Below are 19,766 nucleotides of genomic sequence, written 5' to 3' on the forward strand. Positions count from 1 at the left end.
GTCTTTGGATTTTATTCCCTCGTCGAATGATTCAAGCACTCAGCAGGCTGGGGCTTTTTAAAATCCTCCTGATGCTCCCTTCAGTTGCTGGGAATCTCCCACCTGGACCTCAGCCTAGTGTTTGGTTGGCGTTGGCCTTTTAGGGTCCTGGCTTTGCTGTCAGGTCGTGGCTTTTTTGCTGTGAATGACGACAGCTGTCTTGGAAACACTCCCATTCTGACTTGAGAGATAAGGAATAGGGAATCCTGCCAACATATGGGACAGCTGATAGGGACCAGCACAGTGCTGGAAGCTACCCTGCCAGTCCAAGGCCTGGGACCAGTGAGAGGCAGAGGTAGACTTTCTGTTGCCAAGAGCCTATTCAGAGCATGTTACACAGTTGCTGCTTCCTAACAACTGAGTTCCTCTGTGTGGCACAGGATTCAGACTTTCCCCACATGAGGATTATTTGCTCTCTGGGTCTCCTGGGAGGAAGGCTATCATCACTTCTGGTAAGCAGCCTGGTGGCACAAGCCTTTGACAAAAGGTAGGAAGGTATATGTCTGTTGCCTCTTTTTGGAGACGAAAGCCCAGAAACAGACTTGACCAGAATTAGAATCAGAACTGTTGACAGCAGCAAAGAGCCTTAATCTCGTCCAAATTACTAATTTTTAGAGGGTCCATGACTTTCCCAAGGTCACTCTGAAAGGCAGTAGCAAAACAAGGACTAGAATTCAGGTCTCCTTATTTCTAGGCCAAGACTCTCCTCACCTGATGAGGTGCCTCTCCAGGGCAGATGTGCTGGAAAGGTCTGCAGTGTTAGAGAAGCAGTGACCAGAAACGGCTCAAGACGCAGTGAGAAGCCCATGACAGAATTTTCACCTTCAGAGGCCTCTGCACAAGGATATGGTGGTGTCAGACACCCAGCATTTTCACCTTCACATACATTTTTTGTTTGTTTTTGGCCACGCCACTCGGCTTGCGGGATCTTAGTTCCCCCACCAGGGACTGAACCTGGGCCACGGCAGTAAAAGCACTGAGTCCTAATCACTGGACCACCAGGGAACTCCCTCACATAACATGTTTTTGATGGACTAGCTCAAGCTGCAGGTAGGAATAAAGGAGACAGAACTCATAGCCAGACCGCAGCCAGAGGTAAAGGTGACAGAGGCTAATTAATGAAGCCCATCAGGAAACAGCAACAACTAGGAAACCATCCTGGCACAAAAATTTAAAAATGAAAGCACCTAAGATGAACATTGAGATGAAAGTGTTTTGAAAACGGCAGTTTTGCAAATTATACGTTTGGTATCCTGTGACCGGCGCTGCTTTTATACTGCAATGGGTAGCATTCTAATATGTGAGGGAGGACATCAGGCCACCTTCATTCAGCAGCCTGGCTCTAGTTCACCCCTTTCACCTGCCCTGCCCAACAACCTGGAAATAGGCTGGGCTCCCAGCATTCAGGCTGTGGAGGAGAGAGAGCTTGCAAAGGACTTGCCCTCTGTGGAAAGCATTCTTTTGTCTAGTTCTAACAAAATAAATAAGGAATCTTCCTTTCATAGCATTTCTGCTATGACAGTACACTAAGTGCAAAAGAGGACTTTGGATGAGGGTTTTCGGCTTTGTTTTCCTAATGAGAATATGCTTTACCTAAAACCCATAACTTCATTCAGCATCAGTCACAGGAAGCTTGGTTGTATATTAATAGATTAAACCACCTAGCTTCTGGCAAATGCTCAGAAGTGTTTGCTAAATACAGCAGGCTGGAAGACTGGAAAAGTTGTCTTGTGGTTCTTCCTTTACAGAAACTGCATTCATTTTTGAGGAATCACATTTTCACAGATGAATATTTTTACCAGGAAAATGGTTAAGTTGAAGTATGCTGTTGTTAGATTGTGAATGGTAAAACTTGGTGTTTGTTGGTCACTGAACTTGAGTCCTCGCTTTAACAGTCCCACTGGGTGCAAATGCAGATGCTTTTAGGCGCCAGAAAGATTGTAAGTGTTGAAAAGAGCCTCTACTCAGCTCCAACTGATTGTTGCCTTGTGGGAGTGAGGCCCAATGTTGCCAGATTATTAAAATAAGATGCCAGAAACCAGATTTATTTGTGAAATCTCCCCATTTTAAAATGTTAGTAACTTATTCTAAAAATTTTAAAACATTGTTGTTGGCTAAATAAAACATGCCTGAGCCATATGACTTCTGATTCAAACTTTCTGCCCAGCCTAAGAATTCAAGCAACAACATATTTTACTGAAATAGATGTTGCATGATCTCTTAAAGTGTATAAGTTTTATTACTTAAATATATCTTTTCTCTTAACTGAAAAATCTGAAACACAAACAGGCCAAGAATAACCATTCTGTTTCTAAGAAAAACGCTGTAAATAAGTGTACCTCGAAGGGAAGTACAGAAGATTTTTATGTTTCATAAATCATTCCCAGTGGTTTCAGTTTGGCATATAGCAGACTGGTGTCTGAGAAACTTTACCTGCCAAACTTCTTGGCTTTGGCACAGAAAGGGCCATAGGGCTCCCCCTTCCTTCAGGCCTCGGTATCGCTATTCCTTAGTGGCGAAGATCGATTTTTTTTTTTTTTCTACAGATGGACTCAAAATTATCTCACTAAAAAGATGTGTTTGATTTTTTTTAAATTGGAAAGTTGTTACAAAGGGAGTGTAAGAAGGAAGGTAGTGGGAGTGTGTGAAACCTCTATGTCCAACCCCCAGAAACCTCAAAGCCTGCGGTGCAGATCCTCCTTTGGGTCCTTCCAGCCCTGGAAGCTGAGACCTTGCTGAAGTCTGAAAAGCACTTTGGCCCTTGGCATCATAGATTTACCTCCACATCAGTATGGGTTAAAACAATGATTTACAGGTGGTTGGTTGGTAGTTTTTTCCAAAGCCAACTTTGATCCCATCAATGTATTTCTAAGGAAAATGTAAACTGTTTATACATTCTCTTAAACATCACAGTGAGAAACAAGTACCCGTATATGTGATAGGGCAGGCAGAGGGCTCCAGCTACTCTGTCCTTGGCAAAGGCCCTTGGCCACACTGGTGAAAATGCCAGCTTCGCTTCTGCACAGATACCTATGTCGTGTCATCCCACTGGAGCACCTGTGGACCCCAACGGCAGGGCAGGGGGAGGGGATCTTTTTGAAATGTTTCCAGGAGCTCTGTCCAGCTGACTCTGTCTTCCAGCCTGGGAATGCTGCACAAAACTACAAGGGCATTGATGAAACCATGGATCTGTTGCCATTCTCTAGGGAAGACTTGGCTTGGAGCGTGGCTGCCTGAATTCGAAAATGTGTCCTTGATTCCATAGAATAATTCTTATAATTTTGCCTGGAAGAAACCAGAGAATCAGACACATGAGGCTGCTCCAGGAAGTGCTTTTCCTTTAGTCTGAACTGTGGGAGCCCACTAGCCAAGGAATATTTTTAGAGGCTTAGATCCCTACCTCTGTCTAAAGAAAGAGTTGGGCCCTGACTAATAGGGATTACCTGTTATCATGCCCTCTGGTGCCACTCTTGGTCCTGTTGTTGGGTCCCTGTGCTTGAAGGAGTGGTTTCAAGAGGTAGATCCATCCAAGGGCTGGAAGGCAGGAGACCTGCATCTTCACACCAGCCCTGCAGCTGGCTTGTGGTGTGACCCTGGGTAACTCAGTCCCTGATGCTGGGATATCAGTTCCTCATTGGTAAATTGAGGAAGAGGCCTCCCTACGCCAGGTGAGAGCTGGGTTCCCCAGGGACATGGGCCCAGCCTCTGGGCTGCCTATACTGCCTCTGCCAGCACCCTCCTCCCTCACTGCTGCCTGGCCGCCTCTGCCCATACCCTGCACTCAATGGGGAACAAAGGACAGACCAAGGGCAATCATGCCTTACTTGGCAGTTTCCAAGAGTTTGACAGCCTCTTCATTTCTGCCTTGCTCCATAAACAGCAGGGCCAGCTCCAGCAGGGCATTTGGGATCAAGTAGTGGTCATATTTAATCCTCTTTTCACTGCAGGACAGAGGAGAACATGGCGTACAGGCTCTGCTCTTGAGACATCCTTCAGGCACGTCCTTCAGACTCCTCCTGAGCCTCTCCCCAATGGGAGGATCCAACTCATGGTCTTGTGGGGTTTTCTGATCTGAATTCCAATTTGGGAGGGTTCCCACTACCTAGCCCTAGAAAGGCTTAAGATCCACAGCAAAGCCTTCCGATCCTCTGCACCTGGGGCCCCAAGTCCCTGACAACCTATGGCTCATGTCAATGTCCTTAGTTAGCCCACCCCCACCTCAGTCCCCAACCCTCCCTTTATTTCATCTGCAACCCTTTCCCTCTACAACCTCACCCAGGCAGGGAGGGACCTGACCACTGTCACCCAACCTCAGGTGTCTTTCCTGTGTCCAGGCATTTGCACATGCTCTACCTACTCCACTTAAAACTCCTCCTTGCTTTCTCTGCCTGGTGAACTTCCCAATTTAAGTGGCATCCCTGGAAAGCCTTTCCTGGTATCTAGCATTATTAGGTTTAGGTCCCTCCTCCTGGCACCTGCTGTCCTCTGCTTTCCTCTAGCACAGCCCTCACCATACCAGATTGAGTTGCATGTAGCTGTCTCTCTCTAACATCTGCACTCCCCAAGGGCAGAGTTGATAAATTACAAACTCCAGTGGGCACCATTCACCCGAAACTCATTGCGGATGGGCTCCTGTAGTTGGGCAATCTGGTGGCCCTAGAGGACAACGTGGGAATGATCTGTGCCCAGCAAGGGTCCTGGCACAGGATAGACACTAGTACACGTGGAGCGAGTAGGGGTAGTCCAGAGTCAGGCACTGTGCATGTGTGCATGAGGAAAGAGAAGCCCAGAAAATGCCGCCCTGGAGCCATGGGCCCAGCAGTAGGCCATCTGGAGCGGGAGCGGCCACAGAGGCACTTACTTGGCAGAGATGCTCCTGAAATTCTCCTCGGCTTCCTGGACACGGCCCAGATATTTCAGACACAGGCCTTTCAGCAGCTTCACCAAGCACTCATCGTCCACTGAGTACTCATTCTCTGAGAATAGGGAAGTGAGGGAAGATGACAGGTTTGTTCATTTTTTCAGCAGTTACTCATGGAGCCCCTACTCTGTGCTGGGCCCTGGGGAGACAGAGGCGGCTCACACATGGTCCCCATCCTCAGGGAGCTCACATCTGGGGAGGAAAGACAGATACTGAGACGATGACAATACAGTGATACCAGGACTGATTGAAGGAAGCCCGGGGGTTGTGGGAGCCCAGAAGAGGCCCTGACCCTACCTGGGGGACAAGGGACAGCTTCTTGGAGGAGCTGCCACTGAAGCTCAGTCTGGAAAGGCAAAGGACAATTACCAGGGTAGAGAAGTGAGGAAGGACATTTTGGGTAGAGGGAATCTTCAACTGTAAAGACCTGTGGTCTGACCCAGCCTGGCAGGTTCAAGGGCCTGGGGGTAGTCACCTGGGCCCTTTTCCAGCAACTCTTCAGCCTTGGTGATAATCTCAAGTATCCCGTCTGTGAGTTCCGGCTGCTTCCCAATCACAGCATAGCCATTCCAAATGTACATCATTTCCTGGGGGCAGGGGAGCAAGTCAGTCCCAGGTTTCCTCCCCAGTGGGGCCTCAAGTTTCCCCATCTGTAAAATGGGTAGCTCAGAGCAGAGGATCACTAAAGGCCCTTCTAACTCTAGAAGTCTCAGCCCAGCCTTGACAAGTCTCAGCCCAGCCTTTGAAGCTGTGGACTTGAGGGAGTTATGGGGAGTCTTATCTCTTACTTACTATTGAGATCTCTCCTTACCCCAGTGAAAATTTAAGATGGACCCATATTCTCACTCTTCTGCTCATAGCTGCCAATAGTTTTCAGTTACTTTTCTGCTCATGGCTTCCTGGGGCACTACTCTGCTCTCTCCCAATCTCTCTGTGTCCACACTCTTCCCATTCTTTGAGGACCAGGTCATGCCCCACACTCTCCAGGGAGTCCTCCTCCTTGATCCAGCTAATAGGGCCTCCTATATTGGAGGAACCATAATTTAAGCACTTCAGGAGCTTAAGACCATGTTACCTTCTCTCCTATGTCGCCAAGGCACTGAGCTTTTGAGTATCCATCTATGAAACATATCTGATGCCTTTTTTTGCCTTAACTGCCAGGAAGTTCAGAATACTAAATTAAATTTTCATTCTAGTAATTCTGTTAGCTTAGATTAGCATTTCCTAAACTATCAAACCAGGCAATGGATGTGAAAGTGATTTGTTTACATAAAGTTCTACAAAGACTTTTGTTATGGCTTTTGTTATGTTCCAGGGAGGGATTTTAAGTTTAGACAAGGTTTTATCAAGTTGTTATATGGTCTCAAGTTAGCAAGTGTTCCATTAAAAGATTGTTCTGTGGCCAAATAAGTTAGGGAAAAACTGCATCTTCAAGCTTCTCCTTGGAGACCTACCATGCAGATTAGCATAGGAAGGCTTCAAGAAGGTCTACAGTATATAAACTTTGTTTAGGCCAGTCTTTCCCAAATGTATTTAATCACAGAAATCATTTTATGCACAAATAGCATTTTTCAGATTATAGTTTTGGAAATTCTCCCCAAAATTTCTGGTATAGTTGCTTCCCCTGCCCTTCCTTACAACATATGCCCCCATTTGATAATAGCTTTATTGTATATTTTAACCTGTAAAATAGCTCAAATTTTATTTAAAGATATTCAGGATACGAGCTCTAAATAAATTCTACATAAGTATTGAACTTTTTGATTTCTAAAGTGTTTAACATGTTTTATCAGCTGATTCTCATAACTGCCCTATAAAATGGGCAAGGAATATATTATTATTTACATTAAGGGAAAGGGGACCCTACACAGGGTCACACAATTAGTGAACAGCAGAGCCAGGTCACTGAAGCAGCACCCTTTCTACCTTGCTGGCTGCCTTATTATTTGAATAACAAGGACTCTTAACAAACTAGAAACTTCTCTGATGCCTGCTCAAATCATGCATGGAATTAGCATCAAAACCGTGGTTCAGAATATGGGCTCTGGAACCAGACTACCTGGGTTCAAATTCTGGCTAACTCACTAGCTATGGGACTTGGACAAGTTATTTCATTTTTCTACTTATATCTTATCTACTTACTAGATATTTTATCTTCCTCCTTATCTACTAGGCCTTATTATCCCCTTCTGTAAAATGGAGATGCCACCAGCACCTACTAAGAAGGTTGTTGTGAGGATCAAATGAGGCCATAGGCAATGGGTATAAGGAGCCTTGAACACAGCAAGTGCCCAACAACAGTGCCAGCAATTGCTGTTATTTCAGAGTTGACTGTAATATAACATGGTCCCAGCCTCAGAAAATCTTGGTCCAGTGAGGGCGGGACAGTGTAAACAACAATTCTAATCGTGTGACAAGATAGAAACAGGTGGAAACATAAACAGCCAAGGGATGCCTCTGCCTGGGAACAGGGGTGTGGGGCTGTCTGGGGGGGCTGCTCTTTCTGCCTTGAGGTGCCTGCAGCCGACTCACCTGTCTCCCCACCCCCATCCCTAGTAGACCAGTGCTTTCTCAGAGCTTGAGGCAGGCTCCAGCTCATCTGTGTCCCCCACCCAGTACCAGGTGAATTGTGAAATCCTCTCCAGGCACCTGAGGCATGAGGTTTTCTTCCCTCATCCACTTCCCCCAGGGCCAGTGGCTATATATATCCCTGGCTCTCAGCTCATCCCCACAATCCCAAACTGGAGTTCAGAGCCAGTCAAGACCCTCCTACCCACCAGAGCAGGGATGGGCAATGAGATAGGTTTGGGGGAGAGGTAGCGTCTGGACTTCCGGATGGCAAACTTCTCTGTGGGTAGAGATTTCCCAGCAATCTTGAGTTTCAGGCCCGGCACAGCTCTGTGGAAGAGATGAGGAGGGTGGGGAGAGGGCAAGAAAATGCTAGAAAGGACAGAGTCCCCAGCCTGCCCAGCCTCTGCTTGGCCCCTCTCTGGGCCTCAGTTTCCCCATCTATATGAAGAGAGTATTGGACTCACAGCCTGTGGCTATGGCCTTATTTCACAAGCCCTGCCCCAAGCCCCGAGCACTTCGTAGGGCTAGGCAAGGGGCTCCTCCAGAAGCAGCAGCAGGCAGAGGTGAGACTGTACACAACCCCCCAGGCCTGCTCTGCCTTTTAGTTGTCTCTCTCTACTCCCAGCCCCCATTTCCTAAGGGCCCAGTGGAAGTCTGACCCTACTTTCACAGAGGATATTAAAACTCATAAAGGGAAGGACCTGCCCAAGACCACACAGCACAAACCTTTCATTAACTTTGGCCACGTGAGTTGTGGCCTCCTCAGCTGTTCCCAAGGGTACGGTAAAATGTGGTATGCAGCCAGGCAAGCCTCCACATCTGGGGCCTCACCCACCCAGCTCCGCCTTACCCTCGATCTCTGCCACAATCATGGGGGTATGGCTGTGACCTTCAGAACCTGAGCTGTCCAGGCCCAGCAAACAGCTGGACCTAGTTGTGAGGTCCCCCACCTAACACCTCCCCTGCTTATTCACTGTGGAACCTCTCTGGGCCTGCTTTCTCATCCCTAAAATGGAGACAATGATATAAAAGGGAGAAGTTGTTACCCCCAAATATGCTTCTTTGGCATAAAGATTATTTTAGGCTGATTATTTTTAAGAAACAACAGACACACAAAAAGCTCTGAAAACCTAGTAGAAGTTAACTTTTTGTACGAGACATTTACATTTATAAGGGAAATCTCCATTTGTAAGGTTCTCTCTCTCTGTACCAGGAAGAGGAGGATAACTAAATCTCTAGAAACTTATCAGTGGAGAAGGCAGAGACTTAAATCTGCGTAACAACCACATACCCTCTTTTACCTGAAAACCTCCCACAACTGGCTCCCTATCCCCCCAAATCTTCTTTTGTCCTTTAGCTGGAGATGGCACTTAAGGTAATGGCTCGGGCCATTTCAGAGAGTTAACTCAGTTTTCCTGAGTCTCTCCCATGTATACAGGAGTTATTAAACTTCTGTTTGCTTTTCTCCTGCTAATCTTATTATGAGGGTCTCAGCCAAGAACCTAGAAGGATGGAGAAAAAATTACTCTTCCTCCCCCACAGATTCTTACCCTCACAGATCTTCTGGAAGAGTTACATAAGATGGAGACACAGTTACTCAGTAAATGATAAACACCCTGTGACTGTGACAGCCCAGGAAGCTAGGGTTACCTAGCATGTTGCATGTTGGGGCCAACCCTCACCATGACTGGAGGAAAGCCCTAGGCTCCATCCTCAGCCTGCCACGGCTGAGCCCTGCTCTAGGCCCTTCGCAGAAGGCAAACACAGTAGTGCAGATAAGAATAAAAACAGCCGCCATTTACTGGCTCCAGGCCCTACCCCAGGCTCTTTAAATCTATTCTCTATTTGATTCGCAAAACAACACTGCAAAGGCAGAGGTGGTTATTCCCATTTTACAGATCCTGAAATTGTCCAAGGTGACACAGCTAACAAATGGCAGAGGCTAGATTTTATCCTGTTTATGTGATTCCAACTCTGCTTTTCTGAGTGGATCAGGTTAACTCAGCCGAAGGAACCTCTCTGGACCTCAGTGTCCACATCTGTCCTACACTCCAGGTGAAAGAGGTTCAGTGGAAAGAATGTTGACACAACCACTTTTGTGAAAGAAAACCTCTGAACGGATTCCAAGGGCTCTCACCAGCAGCGACAGGAGGCCCCGGCGGCGATGGGAGGGAAGGACAGGCACGTGGGGTGACTGGGGGGGAGTGTCGGGGAGACGACAACCCCACCACCTCCCTCTGCTCAGGCTGGCTGTGGGCAGATGGGCTGCAACGGTCGGACCCACCTGAACAACTCCACTTCGTCATCCCCAAACGGCTTGTAGTCCTCCTTCCCAAACATGCTGAGGTAGGCGGCCTTCATGTAGATGTAGGTGGCCTGTGTGAGGCACAGCAACAGTCAGGCGTGAGCAACCCGCCCTCCAATCACAGTCCTGAACTGGCACCAGTACCTTACTGGAACCTCACTATGGCCCAGCATAGTAGCTGACATTGTATTGTCCCCAAGCCCCAGGGGAGAAACTGGGTGAGGAAGCCGAAGCAGCTTGAGGATTTGAGCTAGGAGTTAAATCCACGATGGGCCCTGTCTAAGCAGCTGCCCTCTCCACTCTGAAGTAGCAGGGCAGACTCAAGCAAGTAGAGGATGCACGGTGTGGCGCTGAGGATAGGATGGAGACACAAAGACAGGCTTCAGGGAAGCAGCCACTTCAGGCTGGGCCCTTGAAGGCCAATGGGAAGATTCACAGAGACAGAAAAAGGACCTTCCAGGCAAGGGGAACAGCCTGATCAAAGCCAGGGAGGGCAGAGATGTGTGTACGTAGGATACAAATCACTAGCATAAAGCATGGGATGTGTACAAGAAGAGGTGTGAGGCCAGAAGAATAAACAGGGCCCTGGGTCAGGGCTCAGCTCAGGGCCCCTTGGTGAAACTGCCTTGCTGTGTGCCAGGCACTCTACATACATCACCTCACTTGATCCCAAAGACAATGCCAGAAAAGAATCCGTACCCCACCTGTACTTCCTGGGACGGCAGAGCTGCTAGGAGCAGAGCTGGGAGTGACCCCAGGTTTGTGTGGCTTCAAGGGTCTGTCCACTGGATCCACAGCTGCCACTGAAAGCTGCCACAACCACCCCCCCACCCCCCCACCCCCGGCCAAAAATCCATCCCCCAAAGCCTCTCCCCTTTGCCTGAAGTCCAGTGCCAGGGGAGTCTGGCTCTGTGCTGCCCTCCAGTGGCCAAGTCTTGAACCACAGCTCCTGCCACCTGGGGCAGTGACCCAGCAAACAAGTGTAGCGGGTGGAGGAGGAAACGGAGCAGGACATCCTGCAGTCTAGTCTTAGGAGAAGGTGGGAAGCAACCTCCACCTGGGAGCCCCACCCATGCTGAAGCCCAGGGCTACTCCCAGTTCCGGTCTGCCCTCAGCACCGCAGTCTGCCCTTCACAACATGAGGAAAAGCTGGTCTTTGTGGGGTGTGCTGAGAAGAAGCTCCCCTCTGTGAAATCTGTTCCCCATCCCATCTTTAACCTCCCAGTGTCATCTGTGCCTTCTCCCTCTCCCCGGCCCTGGTAGTGAGCCACCAAGCCCTCATGATTTTACCTCCCATATAGCTCCGAAATCCCACTGGCCTCGCCCTAGCCCTCACCTCAATTATTGCACCAGCCTCCACAGCATCTCCCTGCTCCGGGCCACCAGGGATGTCTTTCTGCTGTCCTAGTCCACGTGGTTTCCTAACCAATCTCCTGCTCCCCCTCCTGGCCCTGCAAGCCATTTTCCACACCACCTGCCACTCTGACCTTTTAGAAGCAGATCACATCAGCCCCTCCTAGACATCATCTCACGGTATCCCATCGCACTTAGGAGAACATCCAAATGCCCTGTCACGGCCTGCGAGACCCTGTGCGGTCCGCCCCATTTCCTCTCCAGTTCCCCTCCGCTGTTGCCCCCTCACTTGTATCACTCTAGCCACACTGGCCTCCGGGCTGCTTCCAGAAAACATCAACTCACGGCTTCAGCTTTCTCCCCCTCTTGCCCTAATATCCACCAATGCCCTCTGCCTGGACTGTTCTTCACGGAGATGTCCACATGGCTTGCTCCTTCACTCCATTCTGGTGTCTTCTCAGAAAGGCCTCCCCTGACCACACTGCTCATCACGCCCTGCACCCGTACCTTACCCGATTTTTCTTCATCGCACTTCCTGGAACCGGACGTTATCTTACACTGTCCATCATCTATTTGTGTGGTTCTTGTCTCTCTCTCTTCCCACCAGAACATGAGCCTTGAGGGGATCTTTGCTTGGTTCATTTGTGTATGTCCTGCCCTAGAACAGGACCCGGCGTGTGAGTGTGCCCAGCGACTGCAGGAGGGATTTCTTAAAAGCACAAATCTAAACCCCAAGCATGGGCTCCCCCACTGTCAGACTGAAGCCCAAACAGCCACTCAGGGCCCTTGTGACCGACTTTTCTGGCTCCTCCTCTTCTGGCCACTCTTCTCCATCACTCCTGGAACTCACCTCAGGCCTTTGCCTGTGCTGTCCCTCTGCCTGGGATGCCATTGTCCTTTCTCTGCCAGGCTCGTCTGCTGGCTTCCTCTAAGAGCCTTCTCTTACTCCCCCGGGACAGCACACCCTCACTGAGTCCACAGGAATTAGGGTGGACGCAGTGACCTAGAGTTGTGAGACCCATGGACATCCAAGTTACCAGGGGATGTTCTGGGGCCACACTGATGGAAAACTGCAGCCACCTTCCCTGATGGGACTCCTGTCTCCCAGAGTTATCTGTTTGCCTATTGAGTCCACATATTTATTTGGCTGGATTATTCTACCAGGCTCTGTGATATCAGACAGTCCTTGTCCTCCAGAAGCTTACAGCGAGTGGCTTAGAGGGGGACGGTCCCTCCACAGTCCCTCTGCACTCCCACCCACAAACCCTACACCCCTGCAGTTCTCTCGGTTTGGGGAGAGAACTTCCACTTCCTCCCCTCTGCCACCCTAATTCCTCCTCCTTCAAGGTTCAGTTCAGACATCTCCTTTTCCAGAAGCCTTCCTTGTCCCCTTGGCTGGGCTGCCCAGGGATGCCTCTGAGCTCCCCTCAGATTCCCCCGTTACGGCACTGAGCACACAGTCGTCACCATCTGGTTTCTGGTCACCCAAGCTGCGAGCACTGTGGGAAACATGACGGGCCCAAAGGGATGACTCGGCATAGTACAGGCAGAGAAGAATGCTGAGCAGAGGGACCGGCACGTATGGCAGTGGCCACAGGCCAACTTCCTAGAGCTGGAAGTTGGTGGACTCTGGTGGCCAAGTGCTGGAGATTAGGGATGAATGAAGCCCCAGAACTCGGGGTGCCACAACCCCTACTTTCACAGGAAACCCTTCTGAGGAAAGCGTTGCAGAGAAAGAGGGGCTGACCTCCCCGAAGTCACAGAGCTGGAGGCTGAGCCAGACTCAGGAAGCCAGACCCCCTGACACCTGGAGGCCTCGTCCTCCCTCTGCTCCTCACAGCAGCTGTGTGGCCCAGGAAAGTCACACACCCTCTCTAAGCCTCAGTGTCCCTCCTGGGCCTGACGGAGATAACGCCTGGGCACACAGAGCTCCGTGAAAGCCCACTCCTCCCGTGGGCCCCACCTGCCCACACCCAGAGAGTTCCCTTTCAGCTTGGGCCCCAGGTAGGGGGACTGAAAAGGGACTTTCATGCAGAGGTGGGGGAGAGATGAGAAATAAGGATTTAAGGTCACTGAGACACAAGTGCTACGGATTTGACACTACCAGGCGCTCTGTGATGATCTAGATGATGCTGAGACCCTCGGTTCGGAAGTCTGTGCTATCGTTACTGTGACGATAACGCCTGATACTTAGTTCATCACTTACCATGATGTTGTAAGCTATAAGATGCTGTGCTGAGCATCTGTTTTGCTTCATTTTGCCTACATGGCATCTCTTTAATGCCCACCCCCATCCACACTTATTCTGGGGCATCACCTCATTTTTCTTCTGGAGAACCACCCATCTCCTACTCCCAATCCATGAGGGGTCCTCCCACCCCTGTTTCCAGGCATTGACTTGTGATCTATGCCAGACCAGTGAGGCTCTATCCAGGGACTCTGGTTGAAACCAAAGGGAAGATGTGAGTTAGGGGCAGGCAGCCCATAGCCACCTTGCTGGCACATGGAGAGAACCTGCCTGTACGACAAAGATGTTATAGAGGAGGGCACAGTCCCAGGTGGAAAAAACAAGCCCAGACGACATAATATGAATTCCTGAATTCAGCCCTACCTGAAGTCAGATGTGCCTAGAATTTTCAGTTATATGAACCAATGAGCCTTTTATGTTTACACCCGCAGAGTCAGGTACTATGTCCACTAGCTCCATGTAACTTTTTACATTTAAATTAGTTAAAATGGAATAAAATTGAAGACATCCAGTTTCCCAATTGCAGTAGGCACATTTCGAGTGCTCGGTGTGCACATATGGCTAGGGACTACCACATTGGACAGTGCAGAAATAGAGCATTTCCAGGACTTCCCTGGTGGTGCAGTGGTTAAGAATCCGCCTGCCAATGCAGGGAACACGGGTTCGAGCCCAGGTCCGGGAAGATCCCACATGCCGCAGAGCAACTAAGCCCGTGAGCCACAACTACTGAGCCTGCGTGCCACAACTACTGAGCCCGCATGCCACAACTACTGAAGCCCGCGCACCTAGAGCCCATGCTCCGCAACAAGAGTAGCCCCCGCTTGCTGCAGCTAGAGAAAGACCGCACATAGCAACGAAGACCCAACGCAGCCAAAAATAAATTAATTTTAAAAAAAGAAATAGAGCATTTCCACGGTAATGGAAAGTTCTGTTGGGCGACACTCATATAGACCATGTGAGTCACAACACACTTCTGTCCCTTGTGACTAAAAATCTCGACACACTGTAGTTCTAAAGGTCATCTGTTCCTCATGGTCTTTAGTTTCTTCCAACCCTGAGGCCTAGTAGAATTTGTGGTTTTGGTTAAATACCAGCTGAGACATCTGCGTTCAGTTAGGGGTTTGGCCCTTGCTCTGGGGCTCATGGCCAGTCTGGGTTGGCCTGGTCCCCCCTGTGCCCCCAGCACATGGTGTCAGCCCACCTTGGACCAGGAGTTCTCCTTGCTGAGCAGGTCTGCGTAGAAGTAGGCCATCTTCCACTGGCCCTTGTAGGTGAAGCACCACATCAGCTCCCAGTAGCACATGTGGTGGAACTGCTTCCAGTGCTGCTGGGCCTCGCAGCACTCCTCGAACCGCCGGATGGCCTGTGGGCACCTGCCTGTCAGCCTCGGTGGGTGTCCCCTGGCCCGCCCCCGCCCTGCTCTCTGCACCCTCTGTCCCCGCCCAGCTCCACAGTAGCCCCAGCCTCCTGCCGTGCACAGCGGCCCAGCCCTGTGCCAGGCTCAGGCAGGGGGCGAGGGGCAGCATCGGGGAGACAGGAGTTGTGGCCTCCAGTCCTGGTTCTACCGCCTAAGTCTTACACGACCTTGGGCCCAGTTACTGTCCCTCCTGGGGACTCTGGTCTTGCAGCACAAAATGAAAGGGTGGGACAGAGCTATAATGCAGGGATAACAGGCAGTGGAATGTGCTAATGTTAAAGTGATCTAATAATAACGTCTATGTCTCAGAGCAAACTCCAAAGGTTCCAGAAGCCCTCACGAAGTGACCTGGACCTCGGGCATCTGTCCTGCTGCCTGAGGAACCACAGCCAGGACCAGTGGGAGACGCCAGAACTCCAGGTCATGGAGTCCGTCCTGGGCCTTGGCTTAATGCTGGGGATGCTGCCCGGACCGTGACCCTCCCCTCTCTCACCCCTTCGACGGCTCCCTCCCACCTACAGAGCCCAGACTCCTTAGCCAGACCCTCAAGGTGCCCACTTCAGCCCCTGGCACCGGGTTCCAGCCTGTCGCCCTGCCCTGGACAGCGGGTCTTCCCACCTCTCTGCCTTACTCAAGGATGCCGTAGCCCTCCATCCCCCGGTCAAATCCTACTCACCACAAATGCCAACTCCTCCCTCGTCTTCCCAGACTGTCTCAGTCGGAAATGCCTCTCCTGCCCCCGCTCTCCGGTAAGTCCTCTCTCGGGGCCCTCCTCCCAGTCTGCCCTGTCCCCGAGTTCGTCTGTGTGTATCTGTTTTCCTGCTGGCCTGGGAGACCCAAGGGCCCTCCGGCACCGGCTCCGATCCCCATTACTCACCGCGTCAACATTGCCTTTAATGGCTTCAATCCGCCCCGCAAAGAACAGGAAGATGGCGCCCTGCAACAACACGCATGTGGGTCCGTGTGGGTCCGCAAGGCACACGTGGGCTGGGAGTATCTGCCAGGAGGTAGGGCTCACCTTAGGGTATCGCTTCAGGTAGGGTCTCAAGAGCTTCTCTGCCTCCGAGATGTTGACGTTCCCAGTGCCTGAAGGAGGTGGGGGAACAATAGGACACGTCACCATCCTCCCTGGTGATCCTCCTCCCAGCAACCTACCAGGGGCTTCTCAGGGTCTCCGTTTCCCCTCTGTGAAATGGGGATGATAACTCTTCTATCTCCAGGGTGATGTGAGGGTTGAATTAGACAGTACAGCCTACAGCATCCTCACACCCTCTCTGAGGTGGGCATGACCCACCCCCATTTCACAGATGAGAAAACTGGGGCTGGAACCCAGTCACACTGTGAGGAAGCGAGTGGTCAGCAGGCCAGGCCCCAGGACAGTTGACTCGGCTCTGCTGTTTCTGGTTTCAGTGCCCCATCCCCAGTCCTGGGGGCCCGAGCAGGGTCTGCAGCCCCTTGCCCTCTCACCCCCGCCCTTAGAGCCAACAAAAGCCCAGAGGCCCCAGCACTCGCCCCGAGCGCGCTCCTACCGAGCACAAAGGTGAGGAAGGTGTGGTAGCACAGCAGCAGCATGACACAGAGCACGGCACGGAAGCTGTGCCCCGATGCCCCCTCCTCCAGCTGCAGCAGCCCGTAGTCCTGGAGGAAAGACGGGGACTGGCTGAGGCCAGCAAGGCCTGAGCTCCCCAAGGTCCTCCACGGGACCCAGGGAGGGGGGGAGGGGCCTGGGAGGTCACTGGACAGGTGTGAGGACAACACTGCCACAGCAGGGACCAGAGAGTGCTGGACTCCGAGTCTGGAGCCCTGGAGGCCGGGTCAGCTGCTCCCAGGCTGTGCAACCTTGAACGAGGGGCTGCCCCTCTCAGTGCCTCAGCCATCTTCCTGAGGGCAGGGGACACCGCTGCCACAGCCAGGGCAAAGGCATGGGTGTCCCCTACCTCCTCAATAGCCCCTTCCCCATTCCCCCCTTTATTCACTTGTTCAGTCCCCATGGTGGGCACCAAGGCCCTGAGCAGCCCCAAGTCTGGTGGGGGAGTAGGAATGACAAGGAGGCAGATAATCCTGACCACAGGCTCAGGGCACAGACAGGGCTTTCGTAAGATTGCTCAGTTCTTGTAGTATTAATTGTTATGATTATGTTCTTATCGTGCCACATAATACGGGTTTTCTGTGTAGTAATGTTTCCTATAAATAAATTTAAGTAAAAAATATGAATCACATTTGAGAAAAATGATACATAAGTAATAATATAGAGGTGTGTGGACATGGCAAAAATCAGGAAGGGCTGGAGAGAGTCCAAGTTGGAGAAACATTGATCTGATGTTAAAAAAAAAAAAAAAAAAAAGCCCTTTGTTTTACAATAAAAGAGGCCCAGAGGAGGGCGGGCCTTGCTCAGACTCACGGGGAGAAGGGGATGAGGCTGGACTGACCCAGGGCTCCTGACTTCCAGGTTAATGCCTCTTGTACCACATCAGGCCTCCTCCACCAGGGAGCCCTCCCTGATCTGCTACCTGGCACTCAGGTTCCTGCCCTCAGTAAAGCCTCTGGGTGCTTGAGTCCTCTGGTTTCCACCTCAAGGCCCAATGCACAGTAGGGCTTCCCTTGGGCATCTCCCAGACCAGAAAATGGTCCCAAGGTAAGGGACTTGCTCAAGGTCTTCTGAGGGGAGAAGGACCAGGTTCCTGACACCTGCCAGGCTCAGAGAATATGGCCCCAGGCCCCTGAAGGACCCCAGGAGCTGCACTTCACACCCACCCTTACCCTAGAGCCTCTCTACCCTGGGAAGGGCCTGGCAGGGATCAATGACCCCATTTGCAGGAGAGGAGACTGAGGTCCAGAGAGGTCTGAGCCTTGTCCAGGGCCACACACTGAGAGGGGCTGAGCCAGGACTGGCACTCAGGCCCTGCAGCCCCTCAGCCTCACACTGTCCAGCTGAGCTCCAGCCCTGGGGCTGAGCAGGTTGGGATCCCCAGAAGAAAGGTGGTTACCTTGTTTCCTGAAAACCCCACGAACTCTAGCAGCCGCAGGATCCTGGTAGGAAGCATGGACAGCGTCTGCAGGAAGAGGCAGGTAGACACGTGAAGGGGTGGGGGCTGACCCTCCCAATCTCCAAGCCTCCAGAGTCCTGGGGGTAATCCCAGAGGTGCAGGCCCTGTCTCTGGAATGCCCATGAGGAGGCCCTAGGTTTCCAAAAGCCCACTTCCCCAGATAGAGAGGCACTACAGAGTGACAGTTAGGAGCAGACTGCGTCTAAATCCTAGTCTCACCACTCCCAGCTCGGACAGTTACATTTCCTCTCTCTGCCTCAGTTTCCTCATCTGTAAAATGGAAATAATAATAGCCCCTACCAGATGGATCAAATTAATATATGTGAAGCACATAATAGGGCCTGCACCTAGCAGTTAGGTATTGTTATTACACTGAATCCCTACTTTGTACCAGGGGCTCTGTCATTGCATTTGATCCTCAGAACAGTCCTGCAAAGAAGGGATTACTAACCCCTTTCAACAGACGGAGAAACAGAGGCACAGATAAGTGACAGGATATGTCCGAGGCACCACAGCTCACCAGAGGTGGAGCCAGTTCTCAAACCGCAGACAGTCCAGCTATAACCTGCTAAAGTATCTGATGCACTTGGCAGCTTGTATTTCCCAGCACTTGGGCCGGGATCACTGCTCCCATTTTACATATGGGGAATCTGGAACCCAGAGAGGGGCAGGGACCCCCATCAGAACAGGCTTTGCCTAGAGGGGAGAGAGCCACCCCCTGCCACACTCACACTTTTGGGTAAGTCCCTGGCCACCCAGGGCCAGGAGTCTGAATTGTCAGAGAGCAGCTCCTCCTCCCAGGAGCAGGCACAATGCTTCTGAGCCTCCCTGCCTCAGCTTACACTGTTCCCTCTGCCTAGAATGCCCTTCCTGCCTGGAAAACTTCCCCCACTTATGGATCCTTCCAGATCCAGCTCAAATACTATCCCCTCCATGAAACCTTCCCAGGCTCCCCCAGGAAGGAGTCCTGGCTCTCTGTTCCCTGTGGGTCGTCAGCTGTTTCCAGGCCTGTCTCCTTCCCTGCCACTGGTTAATGTTTAACCACCAGCCCTCCAGGGAGGAAAAGGCCCTGATGTATTGTGTTTGTCAGTTTCTGGTGCTGTAAATACTGCCACTATAGTGGATTTCAAGCTTTCAACTTGCCTTGGGAAGAAACGCACAGAAGGGACTCTGGAGCCACAGCCAGCCCCCACCTCCACCCCAGCTGTGAGCCCCCAGGCTGGCCACGTGTCTGCTTCATCACTGGGGCGCGGGATAGGTAGCTCGGCAGAGGCCATGGGTAGGGCAGGGATGTGCAGGGGAGATTAATCTTGAGCCCAGACGCTGTGGATGTGGGGAGGGCATGCGCACTCACCAGGTTGAAGGCTCCCACACCGAGCTTCACACCTCCTTCAAAGTGCCTGTGGTTCTCTCCCTTGCAGTACTGTGAGGACTGCACAAGGCTGTCTAGCTCCCTGCGGAGGGATGCAAAGCCTGTTTCAGCCACATTTGCGGGGCTGGGTCCTCTTCCAGCTGGGCCCAACTTGCCCCTATACTCCTAGCTGATCTCAGAACTCCCTGGTGGTGGATCTGTAATCGTCTGGCAGTCCGGAGAGCTGATATTCGAGGAATTTCTAGCCCCATCTCCCACCATAATGACATACCGCTTGCTCTTGAATTCCAGCTGTATCAGCCCCAGCACACCCGCCTCGTCCAACATCTAGGCATTTGCTCGCGCTCTGCATTCTGTCTACAACAGTTTCTCAACCTCGGCACTACTAGTTTTTTAGGCTGGATAACTGGAAAATGTCTTTGTTCAGGTTGGGGCAGGAGGCCATTCTGTGCGTCCTAGGATGTAAAGCAGCAGCCCTGGCCTCTACCCACTA

The 19,766-nt window shown here is 51.3% G+C and overlaps 1 protein-coding gene across 4 annotated transcripts in view; it reads right to left on the bottom strand.

The window, feature by feature from the left end:
- Positions 1-470: 470 nt before the first annotated feature.
- TTC39A (tetratricopeptide repeat domain 39A) overlaps positions 471-19,766 on the bottom strand; it is a 41,282-nt gene continuing 21,986 nt past the window's right edge. For 2 of the 4 annotated variants that reach the window (XM_082613660.1, XM_082613659.1), the window contains 12 exons: positions 19,256-19,355; positions 17,842-17,907; positions 16,384-16,492; positions 15,873-15,940; positions 15,732-15,791; positions 14,639-14,800; positions 9,816-9,907; positions 7,738-7,900; positions 5,436-5,547; positions 4,901-5,015; positions 3,864-3,980; positions 471-3,324 (listed from right to left, as the gene is read on the bottom strand). In XM_082613660.1, coding sequence (XP_082469786.1) covers positions 3,201-3,324; positions 3,864-3,980; positions 4,901-5,015; positions 5,436-5,547; positions 7,738-7,900; positions 9,816-9,907; positions 14,639-14,800; positions 15,732-15,791; positions 15,873-15,940; positions 16,384-16,492; positions 17,842-17,907; positions 19,256-19,355 — 1,288 coding nt within the window. In that variant the 3' untranslated portion in view covers positions 471-3,200. Of the gene's footprint in view, positions 3,325-3,863; positions 3,981-4,900; positions 5,016-5,086; positions 5,153-5,257; positions 5,307-5,435; positions 5,548-7,737; positions 7,901-9,815; positions 9,908-14,638; positions 14,801-15,731; positions 15,792-15,872; positions 15,941-16,383; positions 16,493-17,841; positions 17,908-19,255; positions 19,356-19,766 lie in introns of those variants that run through there. The other 2 variants (XM_082613662.1, XM_082613661.1) reach the window with 2 other exon arrangements.

This window comes from Mesoplodon mirus (genome assembly GCF_964341445.2).
Source record: "Mesoplodon mirus genome assembly, chromosome: 3".
Classification (NCBI taxonomy): domain Eukaryota; kingdom Metazoa; phylum Chordata; class Mammalia; order Artiodactyla; family Ziphiidae; genus Mesoplodon; species Mesoplodon mirus.